The following is a 20,692-nucleotide window of genomic DNA, read 5'->3' on the forward strand; positions in this document are numbered from 1 at the left end:
TTTGAGGAGCTAAAGCTGCTGATTTCTAGGAAACGAGCGTGTTCACATGAGCCAAGAAGGGCCAACACGGGTGGGCAAACAGATGGAGTAACAGGACCAGTGAAGGTTGATGTTGGCCAACATGGCTGACTTAGGTCACAGCTTCTGAACCTCATTGATTCTATAGCTGGAAAGCACCTTGAACCTTTCTCCTGTCACTTTTCAGAGGTGAAAACCGAAGTGTGGGAAGGTAACCTTCCCAGAATCACACAGTTGTCCAATGCTAGAATCCCAAGCCCTGGAACCCATCTTTTCTCTCCTAGGACCCGTCCCTCCCCTCTCAGTGCCTCTCCGGGGAGGCCAGGCGCCATAGTGCTGACGGATCTGCACAGCACATTCCCGGGAGCTCATGCGTGTCCCGGGGCAAAGGTGGTCCCATGTTCTAAGGAAAGTTCTCTTTCTTCTGCACTATCTACGTGAAACCCCACGGGCAATGACCTTAGAGCACTGCCAACCCTTGGAAAACAAGTGGCAAGAAGCACTCTTACATGTTCGGTGCTGATAATCCGCCCCAGCTGAGGGCATCCCATAACGGACAAACAAGGCCTTGGGCCACAAGGCTCTGGGCACCTAATATTAACCACATTTTCTGACCGAGTGCCTTCGCTTATTGTTGCTGAGCTTTCACTTCCAACCTCTTCTGGGTCACAATGTACATGACCAGGAGTCTGATTGGAATCCCGTCTCAAATGCTTCTTTCTTCACATGTTGGCATGTATGATGAAGATGTTTCTGTACAATCATTTTGACCCAAAACCTTAGAGAAACTACCTAAACATGATCATAAAATGATACGATCATCATAAAACAATAGAGGGCACATCAGCAATACCGCCACCCAGACACGTCACAGCGTGATGGGTGGGGCCTTGGGGACCTAGGGGCCTGTGGACTCTAAGAAGAGCGAGTCAGTGAAGGGCTGGCCTCCTCACAGCTGTATCAGGCGCTCAGGGGGCTGTATTTTGGGTTGCCCCCCCCAGCAGCAGAGGAAAGTGGGTGCCCCTTTTATAGTCATCTTTAGGATTTAGAATCCTTCCTCTCCCCAAGTGAGCCCCAAGGTCATCCCCAAGGCAGACTATGTGGCCTTGAGCTGTTATCTTCACAGTCCGGAAGCTTCGGAACCGGCCCCCCGCCCCCCCCCCCCCTCACTCCAGGAAGAAGTTCTTCTTTAGGTTGTGTGACAATGACAGGCCTCCCATCAGCTCCTCAGCGCCTTCCCCTCCCTTCTCCCTCCCTGCCTTCCTCCCCCCTCCCTCCCTTTGTCCCTCTTCCACCCCTTTTATTTTTTCTGTTTAGAATAAGAACAATCTCCCACAACTCAAAGAAATGTAAATAACATCCTGTTCTCAAGGTAACACACATTAAGAATAGGCACCCCCCTTTTTCTTATTTTTCAATGGTAAAAGGCGTTATTTTCATGGGGAAAATGAAGTCTGGTGCCTAAGTCAGCGGAGATGGGGATGGGAATTTGGCCGGTGTGTTTTCTTTTTCGTCACACAATTTAGAAAGCGACCGGTGGTCTGGGTGGTCTCGGGTGAGGGCTAGACTCCAGATACGGGAGAACAGGAGAAGGGAAGGCACGGGCAGAGGGGAGGGGTGAGAGAGGCATCAGGATCGATCCGGTCAGGTGGCTGCCATCCGCCTGCCCTGGGTCCCTGTGGAGCGTGGCCCTGAGCCTTGCCCGTTTCACCAGGGCCCAAGCGACAGTTGTGATGCCAAGCACAGCTATGGGCCAGGCACATTTCATCAGCCTTTTCCATCTCTGCCGCCCCGGGCACCCTGAGAATCTGCACTCAGCGCTCAGGCTCTCACCCTGTGCCTCGCTGGACTTCACTGAGCCCTGCTCAGCCTCCGCCTCCCGCCCGGGCCTGTCCTGGGGTGGAGGCTGCATCATTCCCAGCTCTGCCTTCCCATCGCAAACTCTCACCCTCCAGCCTCCATCTCATTGCCTGCCCTCCAGGGCAATGCTGCCTCAGAACAACCTGCCAGCAGTGCCCCCTGCTGGCCCATGTGGGAACTTCCTCTCTGGCGCTCCAGCTCTGCTGAGATCCACTCCCTCCCATGGATGGGTTTGGACACCAGCAACTTGGAAAATAAAGCAACAAACACTGTAGATAGTGGCATCGGAGACAGAGGTGTCTGAGACCGAGACAAACAATCGGTTTGCGAGTGCTATGGCCAGGGATCTGCCGAAAAGTTCACACACATGCCCACCGAGTTTGGTTTATTCACGGAGTGAAGAGGTTTGCCTTCCTAAACTGTTAGGTGACGTGTAAGAGAGTTTAAATCAAGCAAAGAGGTGGGATGCCAGCAAATTAAAAGATTGCCCTTTCCCTGGGCTCCTCCCTTGGGTGAGCCTGAGTGCAAAATTCGTGCGGCCTTCTGTCATCTTCTAAGATTCCGCCTCTCTGTGGGCGCCTGTATTTCTGGAACATTCACCCAAAATAATAAGGTTGCACGGTCTCCCCTGGCATTAATTCCGGGTTGTTTGTGGATCCAGCTTCTCCCAAGGCGTCAGCCTCCTGGTTTTCCAGTAAAGGGTGAGCACGGATGTTTTTAAAAAATGGGTGCTGTACCGGGAGGCCTTGTTCCTTCGGATGACCGACCAGCTGGGAGCCCCAGAAACAGCACCAAAGGGTCCGAACCAAAAGAGACTTCTCTCGGCCGTTGCACCGGACTGCAATGCCATGCCCACCCGTGGAGCCCCGCTGGATGTAGTGCTGGGACCATGTCGGTGAGGCTGGGACTGGCAGGCTGCCTTCATGTAGAAGTGACCCGGCTGGTGTGTAGCAAGGTAAGAGCCCTGAATGCCACCTCCAGGGCTATACACGGGATACATTAGGAGCTGAGGCAGGTGAGGGAGGCAGTCCTAGAAAATCGGGCAGCAGCGGATAACCAGGGCTGGGAGGAATTTAAAGGAATGTGCTGCTTTAATCTTCCTGACAATCCTCCGTTGATAGAAAACATACCCAGGACCCTGCATGAGCTGTATTCCATCCCTGGGAGCTGCTTTCAAGGCAGAAGCAGATGCGGTCCAGCACGATGAGACTTTTCATCTAAAACTAATCTCGTAGATACGAGATGATAGAAATAGCCGTGGGGAAATGTTAGGGGCAAAAAAAAAAAAAAGTATTGGCGACTAGCTATGGTGATGGGAAATATTAATCCTGCTCCTTTAACCATGATTGCCTTGATTAAAGAAAGGACGTTCTGACCTGGCTGGGAGTTGTGTGCCCTGGGGACCTGGGAGTCAACCTTGGGCCTGGGGGGGAATCCACCCTTGGAATGCGGTTCATTCCATTCGAGAGCTGTCTGTTATCACGGAAAGAGGAACAACCTTGTTGCCCAAACAAGGGGGTCCCACCCCAGCCTCCTACTTCCCCAGGCCTGTCACACCGGCTTCCCTATGTAATCTCTGTCCTACCCTATATATATGAGCAGCTGGCTTCTGGGGGGCTGCAGAGCAGATTTCTGTGGCTGACCTGCTGCTTGGAATAAATGCTCAGATAGGACTCAAAAATAAAAACACGGTGCTGTACCTTTAAATTCTGAAAGTGAACTTGGCTCAGGAAGGCCAGCAGTCAAGGTCCAGCCCCTAGAAGAGAGAAGAGCTACAGACTCTCCATCCTCGGTCTTTGCAAGGCGACGGCTGTGCCAGCCGGCTCGGCAGGCTCCTGGCAGCATGGCAGTGCCGCTCCGGGCCCTCCTGCTGGTCCTCGCGCTGGGCCTGGCCCAGCCGGCCTCTGCCCCCCGGAAGCTGCTGGTGTTCCTGCTGGATGGTTTCCGCTCCGACTACATCAGCGACGAGGCCCTGGAGTCCCTGCCTGGTTTGAAAGAGATTGTGAGCCGGGGGGTGAAAGCGGACTACTTGACCCCGGACTTCCCCACGCTCTCTTATCCCAACTACTACACCCTGATGACCGGTGAGTACCTGCTGCTCCTCTCCTGGGTGGGGAGGAGGGTGCTGGCGTCCATCAGGGGTCCGTGAGCGCCTGGCCTCGGACTCTGATGTCAATGTTCAGGTTCCCCTAGTCCCTTGGGACCCCAGAGACAGACAGTCTGTGTTCTTGGCCGAGGTGGTTGTTTTCATGGTTGTGTTGTTCTCCGGAAGTTCTCCCCACGACCTGCTTTGGATTCTCAGAGAGCGGGGAACAGAGAGCTGCGTGGATGGATGATTTAAAAAAGGGAGTTATTTGGTTTACAGCTCACAATTCTAGCTAACTCCACGTTTTCCAAGTTCAAGTTTAAAGAGTCCATTGGTCCTCACGTGTCTGTACCAAATTCCTCCTGTCCCCTCGCTCTGCAGTCATCTGTCATCCGGGAGGCATTCGGCTTGTTTATCCGTGTGCTGGGCTGTGCGAGTTCCACGTGCATTCCTGGATCGCTGGGGTGGGGGTGGGGGGTGGGGGGGTGGTGGCTCCGGCAGATCGTGAAGTGTCACTCAGCAATGCCACTTGGCCCTTGTTTGGCCTTTTGGGGGCAGGTGAACCAGCACAGAGAAGAAAAAAGTCTGTGGTGGCTTCAGAGTCCCGTTTTTAACTTGTAGCATCTGTTATGAAAACAAAGCAGAACAAGCCTGGCCGGCAGGGCTCAATGGTTGAGTGTCGACCCGTGAACCAGGAGGTCACGGTTCAATTCCCGGTCAGGGCACGTGCCAGGGTTGCGGGCTCGGTCCCCATCATCCTTGATGTTTCTCTCTCTCTCTTCCTCTCCCTTCTTCTCTGAAATCAAAAATAGAACAAACACGCCAGCGAACCCAGACTGCGCCCGGGTGCGAGGACGCTGGGTTGGGCCCGAGGGGGACCTGCGTTGGGGATTGCGGAGTGTCAGTGACTCCATGGTCTCGCCCCGTCTGCATAGCGGGGACTTTCTGCGCTCGCAGTCGGGTTCCTGGCTTCCGGTTGGCTTTCCAGTAACCTTTGTGGGGGCCAGCGAGGCGCTCTCGGAAAGAATTGAGCAGACCGTCAGGGGGGCTGTTGAGAACGCACTGTTATTGCTGCGATGGCTGAGCTCGGCCGTGTGCTCTGAGCACAGGGAACACTGTCAGTTATGTGCGTGGGAAGGGGATGAGAACTCCATATCTCATCATGGATCCCCACAGCATAGCACAGCCATAGGCGTCTGCAAAGACAATTGACGTATCCGACTTCACGTGTGGGTCCTCTATGCACAGGCACATAAAAATGCCGTAAAGTTAAAGGGGAAAGAGACGTTGGAGAACTGGAAATGAAGGCAGAGAGAGGGGGAAAAATCCAGGCTGTGCCGAAGCGAACAATGCATTTGTTGATTTCAAAACATTTCCCCAGCAGACAAACAGCAGCCTCTCTGCGATGAGGAGGGGGGACAGGGCCCGCTGGTCCCCGCTGGGCGCGCGTCCCCCCTCATTGGGAAGCCGCCGCGGGTCACACATAGATGCCATTGTGTGTCGCAGCCCGACTGCAGCTCTGTCCCGGGAGGCTCACACGCGCAGACCACCCCCTCCAGCTGCTTTCAGAGCCGCGCGGGGAGGCCCCATTCATAGCTGCCACGTGCAGCTCCCCCGATCTCCGTGCACAACGAACAAAATCCGTTTCAGAAAGTCAGACTCCAGGGAGTAAAAGGGGCCATTGCCATCTGCACAGAGGGACCAGGCCAGTGGCACGGGCTTTTGTCTGTGGGACCCCCATTTCTTGACATTCGCCCAAGGAGTGATTTGCACAGAGCCCCCACAACGCAGAGCACGCCTCAGGCTTCAGAGGTGGCTCTTGTCACGGCGTCCTTTCCATGGTGGACCGTGACAGCTCCCCAAAAGTGCTTGTCAAAGATCTCACCTTCACCTTCTTCTTCAACCTCCTAATCCTCCTCCTCTTAGTCCTCCTACTCCTTCCTACTACTCCTCCTCCTCATCTTCCTCCTCCTCCTCCTCCTCCTCTTCCTCCTCCTCCTCTTCCTCCTCCTTTTTCCTCCTCCTCCTCCTCCTCCTTCCTCCTCCTTCTCTTCTTCTTCTTTTTAAAAATAACTCTTGATTGTTGAAAGTATTACATATGTCCCCCTTCCCCCCATTAACCCGCTCCAGCCAGCCCCATCCCCTCACCCCGCCCCAGGCCTTCAGCACCCTATCATCTGGGTCCACGGGTTATGCATATATGCATTCAAGGTCTTTGGTTGATTACCTCCCACCCACCCACCCACCCACCCTCCCCCGCCTTCCCTCTGAGATTCCACACTCTGTTCCATGCTTCCATGTCCCTGGACCCACTCTGTTCATCAGTTTATTTTGTTACTTAGATTCTGCATATGAGTGCGATCATGTGATACTTGTCTTTCTCTGACTGACTTCTTTCACTTAGCATGTTACTCTCCAGGTCCCTCCATGCTGTCTCAAAGGGTAAAAGAGCCTTCTTTTTTACAGCTGCAGAGTAAACCATGGTGTAAATGTACCACAGCTTTTTTATCCACTGGTCTACTGATGGCTACTTGGGCTGTTTCCAGATCTTAGCTATTGTAATTTGTGCTGCTATGAACATAGGGGAGCATACATTCTTTCTGATGGGTGCTTCGGGTTTCTTAGGATATATTCCTAGAAGTGGGATCACTGGGTCAAATGGGAGTTCCATTTTTAGTTTTTTGAGGAAACTCCATACTGTCTTCCACAGTGGCTGCACCAGTCTGCATTCCCACCAGCAGTGCACGAGGGTTCCCTTTTCTCCACAGTCTCGCCAGCGCTTGTCGTTTGTTGATTTGTAGATGGTAGCCATTCTGACAGGTGTGAGATGTTACCTCATTGTTGCTTTCATTTGCATCTCTCTGATGATCAGTGACTTTGAGCATTTTTCATGTCTCTTGGCCATCTGTATGTCCACTTTGGAGAAGTGTCTATTTAGGTCCTTTGCCCATTTTTTAAATTGGATTGTTTGTCTTCCTTTTGTTAAGTTGTATGTAAAAGGTTAATATATTTTGGATATTAACCTTTTATCAGATGTATCATTGCCCAATATGTTCTCCCATACAGTGGGCTCCCTTTTCATGATGTTGATGGTTCTTTTGCTGTGCAGAAGCTTTTTATTTTGATGTAGTCCCATTTGATTATTTTCTCCTCAGTTTCCTTTGCCCTAGAACATGTATCTGTAAACATATTGCTATGAGAGATGTCTGAGATTTTGCTGCCTATGATTTCTAGGATTTTTATGGTTTCACGACTTACATTTAAGTCTTTTATCCATTTTAAATTTATTCTTGTGTATGGTGTAAGTTGGTCTAGTTTCTCTTTTTTTGCGTGTATCTGTCCAATTTTCCCAACACCATTTATTGAAGTGACTCTCTTGACTCCATTGTATGCTCTTGCCTCCTTTGTCAAATATTAATTGAGCTTGGGTTGATTTCTGGGTTTCAACCCAAACCACACTTTCAAACTGATGTTACCCCCAGGAAGCTCCGTGTTATGTCTATATATGTTTAGATGGTAAAATGTATACCCTGATGGGAAAGACTGCTCGAAATTTAGGTCGGCTTTCCTCCTTTTCTAGAAGCAATACTAACACAGGACAAGTCTAGCAAGGCTTGCGTTCATGTGCGGATGATTCTGGGCAGGGCTTTCTGGTACCTACTGATGAAGCGAAGGCGGGGAGAGACCAGGCCATGAGGCTGGTGTCAGCTCTGCTGTCCTGGAACTGACTCAGGGCCAAGTGCAGACTATTTCCCCCAATATTCATGCTTATTTTTCTACCCGATGTTGAAAAACTCCTCTTTTTTTTTTTTAATGTAAAGAAGAATATAACCATGGGGAATTATACTTGAACATATGGTTTGAGCATTTGAGCATTTTATGAACCCACAAAAGAGTCATGCTAGATGCTTTGGGTATTGAAAGGGAGGCTGTTTCAGGGTTCCCCAGGATTCATAGGCGAGACTACGATCTCACTTCATTACGCGAATTATTGCCCATAAGACACAAGGCCCTGCTGTTCTTTTCTTAGTGGGAGGAGGAAGCCTGGGTTCTTGGAAAGAGCCTTGGCCTTGGAGCTGGAAGACCTGGGGTTGACTCCTCTCAGCGTCCGGGTGACTCGGGAAGACTTGAGGCAAAAGGCATTGCACTGCCTCAGTTTCCCCAGCTTCCGGGCCTGAATCAGGCCAGGATCTCAGGTGCCACCAGATGTGAACACGAGCCTTACGGAGGGAACTAGAACAAGTTAGGATGGCACGTCTTGGGAGGCCTGCCTATAAGAAGGCAGCAAATGTCTGAAACTCCCAGGGAAGAGAATTTCATGGGAAGCCATGTGGCTGGTGATGGGAAATGAACAGTCACAGGATCTGGAAGGAAGCTCGGAAATCGAGCGCAGTCAGTGACACGGTGCCCCTGCAGCTGATTTTATGTTCTCCTTCAAGTTATATTTGTATCAGGACACAACTTCCCATAGTGATCGGGAAAATCCATCAAACCATTGACTCCTTGGGGAAACAGGATCCTAAAATAGGGCCTTTTACCCAGAGTGCCTACACTCAAGTTGAGGATGGGAAACACCTCAAGTACCTACTAATATTCTAAAATGAATGATAAGGACTGACGTGTTCCTCCAAAATTCGTGTGCTGAAGTCCCAACCCCCCATACCTCAGAGTGTCACCATATTTAACGGTAAGGCCTTTAGCCCAGCAGGCGTGGCTCAGTGGTTGAGCATTGACCTATGAACCAGAAGGTCATGGTTCAATTCCCTGTCAGGGCACATGCCTGGGTTGCAGGCTTGATCCCCAGTTTGGGGTGTGCAGGAGGCAGCCGGTCAGTGATTCTCTTTCATCATTGATGTTTCTATTTCTCTCTCCCTCTCCCTTCCTCTCTGAAATCAATAAAAATATATTTAAAAAATAAAAATCAGGCCTTTAAGTGGTGATTAAGGTAAAACGAGGTCCTTAGAGTGGAGCCCAATTAGGAAGAGGAGAAAACAGGCCACCTGAGGATGCCGTGAGAGGCCGCGGTCCATAAGCCACGGAGAGAGGTCTAAGCAGGAACCAAACCTGCCGACACATTGGTCTTGGACTTCCAGCCTCCAGAACTGAGAAGTAAATTTCTGTTGTTTGGCCACCCAGTCTGTGGCAACTCTAGCAAACAAATGCACGAAGACCAGTGGGTAGTTTCCTAATATGCCACAGAGGACCAGGGGAGAGGGGTTTTTCTTCCTTTCGGGGAAACATGTGAGCGCGTTCTGAGGGAGGTGGGCTCTGCGCTGGGAGAAACAGCCACAAGCATTGTGTGGATCAGTCTATCTTACTGGGGGCATGAGCTCTCTTCAGGAAGAGCTCTGTGTGGCTCAACTTCATTGTGGTTAAAAATACAACCACAGCCAAACCGGTTTGGCTCAGTGGATAGAGCGTCGGCCTGCGGACTGAAAGGTCCCAGGTTTGATTCCGGTCAAGGGCATGTGCCTTGGTTGTGGGCACATCCCCAGTGGGAGGTGTGCAGGAGGCAGCTAGTTGACGTTTCTCTCTCATCAATGTTTCTAACTCTCTATCCCTCTCCCTTCCTCTTTGTGAAGAATCAATAATATATATATAAAATACAACCACAAAGGGAGTGCGATTGGGGTGCGGTCCATTTTAGTATCACTGTGGATCTTCCTGTAAGGTTATTCTCTTTTTGAATTAAATCCACATTTGATTTAAGTGAAGTTCCACATAGACTCCGTGGAAGGAAAACAGTGGTGTGTTCAATCCAGATCATGCGTTAGAGAGAATGTCGAGTATGTTTCCAAGCGGCATGACACCGTTTTGCTAAGGCCAATGGCAACATTTGTTTGTAATTCTTCAAACACTTCTTTTTTTTATTAAAATATAGTTGACACACAATATTTTATTAGTTTCAGACATATAGCACAGTGATTCTACCTTTATATACCTTACAGTGTGATCACCAGGATACGTCTAGTGACCACATATCACTGTGCAAAATTATTGTGATATTGTTGACTATATTTCCTGTGCTGTACACTCTACCCAGTAGCTTAATTATTTTTTAAATAGAAGTTTGTACCTCTTATTCCCCTTGACCTTTTTCACCCACCTCCCACCCGCTCCCCTCTGGCAAACTCATCAGTTTGTTCTCTGTATGAGTCTGTTTCTATTTTCTTTCATTAGTTCTTTTGTGTTGTTTTTTAGAGTTCACATATAAGTAAGTGATTTTTAGATCTTCCTAAATTAATGTTGAGAAGGAAAAATTGGAATTATGCTTTGTTTTGTTTAAGCAATTAGCAGTCATTGAGGTGAACTGGTTACCATTGATGTCTAGTGATCATATGTCTCAAACGGTGTCTATCGATTTTGTTTCAAATCTTGATGATAAAGTTGGAGGCAGCAAGAGGGTTGAAAGGAGAAGGGAGCTGTGCCAAGTAAGGGATCCAAGCCTGGCTGTTGGGAATTTCACCAGAATGCTAGCCATCGGCATAGCCTGAGAGAGAGCCCAATTCCAGCCAAGATTGCTGAAGCTATGAAAGCCGAGGGCACAGCAAAGCGTGAGCAAGGCAAGCGGTTCAGAACCTCACCAGCAACCGTGAGGGGACAGCGAACGCCAAGTTGTGTGTGGTCCTGGCTGTCGGACCAGGGCTGGGTCTGGCAGGGCCACCCTGAGTTCTCAGATTGCTCAAGCGGCCAGGCTGTCAACATGGGCATTGTGAGAGGCTACTTCGATATTTGAAACACGGTGTACGGGCTGAATTGTGTGCCCCCTCTCCCCCCAATTATAAGTTGAAGTCCCTATCCCCAATCAGTGCTTAGATTGTGACTGTATTTGGAGATAGGGTCCTTCAAAAGGTAATTAAGTTAAAATGGGGTCAGTAAGGGGGGGGAGGGCTAACTCAATATGACTGGTGTCCGTGTAAGAAGGGGAGATCAGGACACAGGTGGGCACAGAGGGAAGGCATGAGCAGTCACAGGGAGAAGATGACCATCTACAAGCCAAGGAGAGAGGCTTTAGAAAGGACCAACCCTGATGACACCTGAACTTTGAGCTTCTAGCCTCCAAACTTATGAGAAATCTGACTTTTGTTGTTGAAGCCACCAGCTGTGGCACGTTGTTATGACAGCTCTTGGAAACTAGAAAGGTGGGATGGTGACTAGGCTGCTAATAGAAGAATGAAGGTTTTCCTAGACAGACTACTGCCACCCCCAAACCTATGTACTGAGGCTCTCCGGTGGTTTCTGCCCCGAGATTGAGGTAGTCCTGGTGTGTTGATTTCCTAGGGATGCTGTAACCAATTTCCACAAGCTGGGTGGCTTGCTCAACACAATAGAAACTATTTCTTCACAGACCTGGAGGCCGTAACCTAGAATGGAGGTGTTGGCAGGGCCACAGTCTCTCTGAAGGCTCCTGGGAGAACTGTCACACGCCTCCTCTTAGCTTCCTGTGCTTGTCTTCCTTGGACTGTAGATGTACCATTGCATCCCTCCAGTCTCTGCCTCCTCTGTCACATGGAATTCTCCCCGCGTGTCTCTGTATGTGTCTCTTCTCTTTCAAGGACACCAGTCATACTAATGGCCTCATCTTACCTTGATGCCATCTGTGAAGACCTTGTTTCTCAATCATGTCACACTCACAGACACTGAGGGATAGAACTTCAGTGTATCTTATTGGGAAACACAATTCGACCCATAACACCTGACGTAGCGGAAAGAGCTATGGGTCTGCTGCAGAAGACCTAAGCTCATCTATTATATGACTTTCTGACTTTTGGAATTGAAGCAGTTCTTTTGAGTTTTGATATTATTTATCAGTAGAATGGGGAAAGTAAACTTGGCCAAACAGGCTTGTGGTGAGGCCAGAATGAGAAACGTGTAAAGTCAACATTCTGAAAACTCTCCACATTACACACTGTATCAGGAAGATCGGGCCAACCCGTGTTGCAGTAACCAGCTATACCAGAGGCTTACAGCAACTCAGGTGTACCTCTCACTCATGTATATGAGCATTGAGGGTTAACTCTGCCCCATTTCCTCTTCACTTTGAGACCCAGGCTGAAAAAGCAGTTTCTAAATAACACATGCTGGTCACATGGCCAAGGGAAAACGGAAAATGGCTAAACAATGTGATAATGCTTAAAACTTCTGCCTAGTGGTGTCACAAGTCACACCCACTAACATTTTATTGGCCACAGCAAATCCTGTTGCTCACTCGATGCCAGTAAGTCAGGGGTGTACAACTTCCCCCCCGCCCCGCAGTGGGTGCAGGAATCATCTTTAACATCACAGCGCTGTGTCAGACACGGAATGGGTACTTGTTGCATTTTGGAAGAACCTTGTGGGTCTTAATTAAAATTAATGGATTAGAGATATCCGTATCTGCAGCTCAGGGAGGGTTACCGTGGTCTTGAACATTTCCATGAGAAGGTGGAACTAGAACTAAACACTGAGGATGAGTGGAAAGATTGTTAGTAAGAGATGAATTTTGAGCCAGGTCTTAAAAAAAAAATCTGTAAAGACTGATCTGAGGGACATAACACAAGCAAAGTCAGAGATGCATTCACAAGACGGGAGGTGCTCAAACCATTCACCACTCAGGTGTGGGATAGAGGGTTAGAGGGGATGCATTTGTTTTCTTTAAAGACATTCAGTTGATGGAAGGCTTTGAAAGCTAAATTGAGTCTGGCCAGTGTGGCTCAGTGGTTGAGTGTTGACCCATGAACCAAGAGGTCAGGGTTCAATTCCAGGTCAGGGCACATGCCTGGGTTGTGGGCTTGATCCCCAGTAGGGGGCGTGCAGGAAGCAGCCAATCTATGATTTTCTCTCATCGTTGCTGTTTCTATCTCTCTTTCCCTCTCCCTTCCTCTCTGAAATCAATGAAAACATGTTTTTTGTTTTTAAAAGAAAGCTGAATGGAAGATAAGCCAATGAGCCCGTTCTTTTCTCCTTTTCCACTTGAAACATTTGACATCTTTTCTTTTTGATGGCCGTGAGGGGTTGGATTGGAAGAGTGCCCTTGAGGCAGAACTTGCTGATCGGGTAATGGGTGAACATGGAAGAATTAAAAGTAAGGAATCCTGAATCAATCCCGAGGCTGTGAGATATTCAGGAGTCTGGGACTCTTATGAGCAGAGATGAGGACGTTTGGGGGACTGTTTATTGGGGAAGTAAAGTTTCATCAGAATAGATTTCAAGTTGGAGTAGGATATCTACCTGGAGTTGAAACTTTAGGGGATCAGAGACAACGTCTTAAAGGAGAGTCCAGAAACGTGTAGATTACCCACAGGGGTAAGAGGATTTGCTCCGGTGGGTCCCAGGGGACCCCTGGCAATGGGCTTCTTATCTCCCTGTTTGCCACTCAGCTGGTGAGGGCACTTCTCACAGAAGCACAATTAAGTCTGTCTTCTCATCTGCATGATTTTTTTTTTTCCTAAATGTTGTCATTTACTTCCCAGGGACACCTAACAACAGGTTTCTACTGAAAACTGAGGTCTTCATGCAGTGGTTCTCAACCTTCTGGCCCTTTAAATACAGTTCCTCATGTTGTGACCCAACCATAAAATTATTTTCGTTGCTATTTCATAACTGTAATGTTGCTACTGTTGTGAATCGTAATGTAAATATCTGATATGCAGGATGGTCTTAGAGGACCGCTGCCAAAGGGGTCGCGACCCACAGGTTGAGAACCGCTGTCTTAATGGGTCCTGGTCAAGCTGCCCAAAGAGGCAGGCTGGGTCAGGGAGGTGTCGGGCCACAGCAGCCTGGAGAGCGCTAGCTGGCTCATGCCCTGAGAAAAAAGTGTGTTCCAAGAATTTGCAAGACTAATCTCTCCTGGCACGTCATTATTTCAGCTCCCTTCAACAGGCCTCTCGGCACTGAAGGGCCACTTCTCAGAAGGCATGTTTCTCTTGGCTTCCATGGTGATGAGAGGGAAGGACCTCTTGCTACATGGCGTTCAGCTGCTGGGAACCAGTGGCCTGAAGAGGAAGTGGTTAAGGTGGTGGGAAAAGTTTCTGAATGTGGCAAAAGCTTTTGATTATAAGAAGAGCAAGCCCCTTCTTAAGAAGGTCCACCCACCAGAGCCACCGAGGCTGCGAACCAGGGCTGACCTCCTGACCCCGCCGCTGAGTGACAGGCCCATGCCCTCCTGCCCAGGCTGCTGGGAGCAGGGTGGACCCTGCCTCTCTCTACCGGCTTCATCAGGAGTGCCATGTGCCACGCATGGGTAAAAGGGCGTTGGAAATGAATTCCGAGGGAGCCTGAGTCAGCATGTGAGCGTTTATTTCAGGGACTTGAAGCAGCACCTCCTCGGGTTTCAGAGTCCCCGTTGTGAATGGGGCTATTGTCTCCCATCTCCCAAGCAGGCCGGCAGGTGGGGGGCTTTTCTGGGTCCTGCCTGGAGCAGTTGGCTCCTGGGGGATATTGTGCTTGATCATAGCCACCTCCTGCCTTCAGCCCTTTTCAGAGGCTGAAGAAAGGGGCCGCGGAAGGGCCCGGGCCCGGGCCCACGTGTGGGCTGGCTCATTGGGACCAAGGGCTGCCAGGCGGACATCGCACACAGACTTTGGGTCGGGACACTGCGGGTACTTTGCACCTGAGGAAGTAGCTCCCCGACCCCAGGCCCGTCCATGCCCCTAAGAGCACGCCCTCCTGAGGCGGCGGGATCTGAGGAGACCCGCGTTTGGTGGTGAGAATGTGTATGAGCATCTGTATCAGGGCACCGGCCTTGTGCTGTGGGGCAATGCTCCAGGTATGTGGGAGCCCAGGTCCCCTGCCCGTCCCCTTGGGTCTGTGCAGCCCGTCTTGTCACCCAGGTTGTCCCACCAGAATGTCTGATGGGAAGCAGGTTGGAAAGCCCACGGGGTGAGCACGGGGAAGTGACAGGCTGGCCAGGTTCCTTCTCCTAGTCTGCGCGACCCCCTGGGACTTTGGATGAGTCACACCCTCTTCTGTCCTCAGTTCTCACTGCTTTCCACCCAGAGGCCTGGGCAGACGGCACCCTGGGGTCAGCTGTGCGCTCAGTGAGTGCGGAGTGTGCTGGGAGGGTCTAGGGCAGTGATGGCGAACCTTTTGAGCTCGGCGTGCCAGCATTTTGAAAAACCCTAACTTAACTCTGGTGCCGTGTCACATATAGAAATTTTTTGATATTTGCAACCATCGTAAAACAAAGATTTATATTTTTGATATTTATTTTATATATTGAAATGCCATTTAACCAAGAAAAATCAACCAAAAAAATGAGTTCGCGTGTCACCTCTGACACGCGTGTCATAGGTTCGCCATCACTGGTGTAGGCACTCTGCTCCAGGACTGGGGACGCCGGGGGAGGGTCCAGGGAGATGGTGGGGCCACGGCAGGGCAGAGGGAGAGGGTGACTGGAAGGGGCGCTCAGTGACAACCTGCCCCTCTTCCCCTGATGGTCGCAAGCCCGAAACCTCTTTGTACGTTTGGAGAACGTGGTCTGTGGTTGCCGACGGCGGGGGGGAGGCAGCAGAGGGAGGTCCCGTGCTTGTGGATAAAGTGGGCAAGACACCCACAGTGCTTCCCTAGGGGGCCCGGGGCCGCGGGCTCTGCTTCCAGATGATGCTCACAAGTCAAGTCAACAAGGCCACCCGCGTGCAGCGCTCCTGTTCCCTGAGCCTCCGTCTGCACGGATAGGGCTTGGCTCTCAGGTGGACCTGAGAACACTCCGATTTCATGGTTGAAGGCGAACCTTAAGCAAACAGAGAAATTGGGGAGGAAACCTCAAATGTTTGGCTTGCAGTCCCTCATTAGTAGAGCACAGGCCCAGCCTGCAGCATGCTGCCCACCCCGCTCCTCAGCCCAGAACAATGAAAACCCACGTAAGCCCTCCCCGCCCACGTGAACTTCCTCCAGGGCCCCAGAGTTCTCTCTGGTAGAGGAGGCGCACCCTCTCTAGGCTATGCCCCTGGCCTGCAACACACCCCATCCGGAGTCCACCGGAAAGGGGAGATGGGAGAGGCAAGGGCACCCCAGGACACGGTGGCACCTCAGAGAAGTCGCCAGGGTCCCTGTGCTTGGTCCCAGCAGTCCCTGGAGAATGCCACTAAGCCACTCAGCTGAGATGTTCCCGGAAGCCAGGCCACAGTCAGTTATTTTAAGTCTTTCACACCCGTCCCCCAAGTCTGTGGTCAGGAATGCTCTGCGTGTGGAGGCAGCTCCCCCTGCCCTCGGTCCAGCCAGACTCCCCAGGGAGGGAAGAGACAGCAGGCACCCGAGGGGCCACCATTGGAGGCCACCAGGAGGGAAAACCTATCTTTAAAGGTACATAGAAACTAGACACTGTGGCTTCCTATTGGAGGGACCCCCGGATAGATGAGAGGCAAATCTATGGGGCAGCTGTCTCTCTTTTTGAACAATATGACTTATCTGTTCAAAATATCAAAATGAAAGAGTTATCTGGATCCAGTGGAATTTGCTCATCTTTGGTTGAATAGCAGACATTTCAACTTAGCATTGGCTAAGCCACTGTTTGAGTTCAGGCTGCTGTAACAGTACCACAGACTGGCGTCTTACAAACGACAGGCATGTATCTCTCACAGTTCCAGAGGCTGGGCGTGTGCGATGGCGGTGCCGGCAGGGCCGGTGCTGGTGCAGCCCTCTTCCAGGCTGTAGATGGCCATCTTCTCATTGAGTTCTCACGTGGCAGGAAGGCGGCAGGAGCTCTCTGGGGTCCCTTTCATAAGGGCACTAATCCCACTCACGAGGGCCCCACCCTCATGACCTAATCCCCTCCCAGAGGCTCAGCCTTAGCCTGATACCCTCACATTAGGGATTAGATTTCAATAGATGAGGTGTGCAAGGACACAAACATTCTGTCCACTGCGCTCTCCTTGTGACTTAGGGAAATAGCATCACATTAAAAGGGTTGTTTACATGGTGCTCCCCAGCCCAGGGGGCCTAAAGCAATGTTTGGTTTGCTCAGTCTGTATTGCCGGCTTACCAACAACACAGCCAGGGCTCAGGAGGCCCCTGGTGTAGGCGCTGTCACTGTCCTTTGAACACTCTCACCCCCGGAAGCTGCTCCTCTGAGAAGCAGGACTAGGGCAACCTACCAGGTCCCACCTTGCATTCGGCCCCGAAGCTCCCACTCCCCAGGTGGCTCCCTGAGGCTCCCCTGCAGGCCAACCTGCACCCCACACCCTGCGTGTGGTCTACACTTGCTCAAGGGCAGGGGCATGTGAAAATGTGGGCAGTGTCAGCGTCTGGGCCCAGTGCCTGCTCGGAGGAGACACTTGATTGGCGATTGTTGGGCTGCGCTGGGTCAGTGCCAGGGACTGGACTTCTGTCGGACCCCATGGTGGAAGGCTCATGTCATCTGTCTGTCTTCTGGCCTCCAGAGTTTTGTTGTTATGCCTCATCTGCTGAGGGTCCACTATTTACTAACGAGACCCCGGCCATACTCCAGGGCCTCTACGTTCCCTCCTTCCTCTTCACACTGAGCATGCTTCTCCTGTCGGGGCCCTGAGCAACACCACAGCCACATTCCTCCTGTCATCACGGCCTCCCAGCACCCAGGGCTGCCCCCGTGTCGCTGGGATCTGTGGTGGAGCTCATTCCAGGTTCCGGTTACTCCCCGTCTGGCCCATTCCCCTGCAGCTTGGCCAGCTGGCCTTGTCCCAAACCATGGCAGCCCTCCCTGGCCGAGTCTGCCTGTGACTTTCAGAGTTCGTTTCAGCAGGCATCTGTCGGTAAAATATAACACGGAAACCATGTGGAGGAGCTCGGGAATATGTAACCAAACCCACAATATCCTGATCCAGAATTTCCCCCGAAGGCGTTCAGAGTTACAAAATGTAAAAAGCAGAAGATGCCTTGGAAATTCAAATGCGTTTATTCGTCTCACTGCGCAGCACAGGAGACCGAGCCCTGAGACTCAGGTCCTGCTGCTAGATCGGGGCAGAAGCTCACCAAGCACAGGTCTCCGAGTCCGGGCAGGTCCGGCCTCCCTCAGGGGACCAGGCAGGGAAGCCCAGGTGTCCTTTCCGACCCTGCCTGCCTGTTGACCCAGGCCGCCTCCCTGCCTGAGCTCTCAGCTGGGCTCTGAGCTCTCCGCTCTTCCATGGTGGGCTCCCCCAGGGGTTGCTTTTGGTTCTTCTCTCACCCCCGTTAACATCTCCAGGATGGGTGAGCTGAAGTGGAGATGAGATTCCAGGAAGCTTTCTTGTAGATTTTTTCACAGATCTGCTCAGAGAGGAGATAGAACCACCTAGAATGCTGGGGTGGTGCTTGGACTCCGCCCGGCCGCCCTCCCCACTTCCCAGGGTCATGGTGACACTGGAAGGCCGGCTGCTATTCTTTAAACTCCGGACATGGTCTCGCCAAGTTCTGATGGAACAGATAAGGGAATTTTGTTCCAAAGAATTCACTCTCAGACTGTCAACATGCATTTCAACATGAAGCTGAAAGCCAAGACAATCAGATGAAAACAAAAGATGGTGTTATTTACCCACTTCCCAACCACCTGTTCGACTGTGTGGGGGCCTTGAAAACTTGCCTGGAGATTCCATCAGCAGACATCGGACTGATTCCCAACCTGCAGGTCACCAGGGGCCAGTGGCGAACCCCCTGGGGGCCTGATCTCTCCACCTCTGCTCCGTCACCTCTGTTTCTGTTGGAGGCCTGTCTGGGATCACGCAGTCCTCCCCTTTGCTTTGCTGCAGCCCGGGCCCAGCTCCCCTCCACCCAGCTTTCTCTTCCACAACAAGACGTCCCTCCTCTAAAAGGCCTTGACCTTTGGGTAGTAACATTTCAGAGCTGGGTGGGGCTTGGAGATTGTGTTCTAATCTATCTGTTCATGGACTCCTTTACCGCTGACTGTCAGAACTACCGAAGTTGGTAATTATCACAACATATAATGCCGGCGTATATTCACACAGTACATTTGTATATGGACATTCTCCATGGAGGGCTATATTGAACGTTTACTTTGTGAGAGGGGCTGTTCTATAGATGACTGGGACATGGCCTCTGCCTGTCTTGAATGAGCTTGTAATTGAGACGGAGCAACTAAATAAATACATGTGGAAATAAATACAAGCACGGGACAGAATAGAATAGGCACAGGGGACGCACAGCCCATTTCTGAGGCTGCGAGGTGAGGAGGGAAGGTTCGCTGAAGTGATGGTGTCTGGGTAAAGCCTGCAGGATTCAGGCAGGTGGCAATAATGAGGAGAGTTTGGAGACCAGACCTGTGTTTAGAGACAACTACTCTATTTATTTATTTAGTTAGTTAGTTAGTTAGTTAGTTAGTTATTCTTTTTACTCTGACATCTCTGAGCATGTGGGTTTGAGGAAGGCCATCTAAGTCAAAGGCAAGAATGTGGGAACCTGGAGTCAGGTTCTTGGGCCTCAGGGCCAGACTGAATCTGGGGTCAAGGATTTGATAGGCTCTGCGGAGAGGGCAAGACTGTGTGGAGGATCAGAGAGAGAGAGAGAGAAAAATCTCAGAATCAGACAAGAATGTAAGCTACTCTTAGGGTATAATTAATGAATTAGTGAATCGATCAGTGTTCACAAACTTGAGTGTCTAAGAAATAGTACGTGCTTTGGTTTTCTTAACAAAAATCTAAACCCATGGGTGAACCTTGAAAACATTCTAAGTCAAAGACACTACACAAAAGGACACATGTTGTGTGAGTTCACTTCCATGAGGTAGGTAGACTAGACAAGGTCGCAGAGCCAGGAAGTGGAATGGTAGATACTGTGAGCTGGGGAAATGGAGTGTTTAATGGGACAGGGTTTCAGTTTGGGATGTTAATTCTGAGGATGGGTGGTGGTGATGGTTGTACAACAATGTGAATGTACTTAATGCCACTGAACTGTACATTTAAAAATGGTTACAATGATAAATGCTGTATTTGTTTATTTTACCACAGTAAAAAAAAATGAACCCAATTCTGGTCTTGACCCCCATCCCACTGGGCTCAATAGAAATTCAGTTTCAGGCCCAACCAGTGTGGCTCAGTGGTTGAGTGTCAACTACTGAGCCAAGAGGTCATGGTTCTATTCCTGGTCAGGGCACATGCCTGGGTTGCAGGTTCAATTCCCAGTAGGGGGCGTTCAAGGGGCAGCCAATCAATGATTCTCATTATTGATGTTTCTATCTTTCTCTCCCTCTCCCTTATGTGTATATATATATAATTTTTTTCTCTTTTTTTAAAGGGTAAAATTTAAAAAAAAATTCAGTCTCAGACACTACTGGTGGGTAGTGGGTGACCTTTCCTCCTCCAGGGTTACACAAAGGTCCTGGGTCATATATAGTCCCAAGGCACTGGCAGCAGCCTGGCCATCGGTCCACCCTGGTTCCCCCCAATGCCCACACGTTGGTCCCTACAGCTCCAAGACCAGGCTTTGCTGCTCTGAGCTGGAAACCTCGTGCTTGGACTCCAGCCATCCCTATTGTGTCTCTCATCTGTCAGTGCTCCCCATGGAGGGCCTCCCCAAGCAGTGCTCCCATTTCCTGCTCTCCCTGGCGCAGCTGACTCCCTCGTACCTTTCCCCCAGGACCAGCTTCGTGGCGTGTGACCTGGGCACTCACATGGAGCCCATGCTTGCTCTTCTGCTCCGCTGTCACCCTTTGTAATTCCTAATAGTTTACGGACAAGGGATTCCACATCTCCATTGTGCACCAGGTCCTGCAAATTCTGTGCTGCCTTCCTCTCTTCCTTGCTTCTCCCAAAGGCAGATGTCCTTCCTTGCTCCCCTCCC

The 20,692-nt window shown here is 50.7% G+C and overlaps 1 protein-coding gene across 1 annotated transcript in view; it reads left to right on the forward strand.

Moving 5' to 3' along the window:
* The first annotated feature begins 3,650 nt into the window (after window positions 1-3,650).
* The window catches only part of ENPP6 (ectonucleotide pyrophosphatase/phosphodiesterase 6), a 76,421-nt gene continuing 59,379 nt past the window's right edge, over window positions 3,651-20,692 (forward strand). The window contains exon 1 of the mRNA XM_006092695.3: window positions 3,651-3,962. Coding sequence (XP_006092757.1) covers window positions 3,722-3,962 — 241 coding nt within the window. The 5' untranslated portion in view covers window positions 3,651-3,721. The remainder of the gene's footprint in view (window positions 3,963-20,692) is intronic.

Source organism: Myotis lucifugus, unplaced genomic scaffold (genome assembly GCF_000147115.1).
Source record: "Myotis lucifugus unplaced genomic scaffold, Myoluc2.0 scaffold_102, whole genome shotgun sequence".
Taxonomy (NCBI): domain Eukaryota; kingdom Metazoa; phylum Chordata; class Mammalia; order Chiroptera; family Vespertilionidae; genus Myotis; species Myotis lucifugus.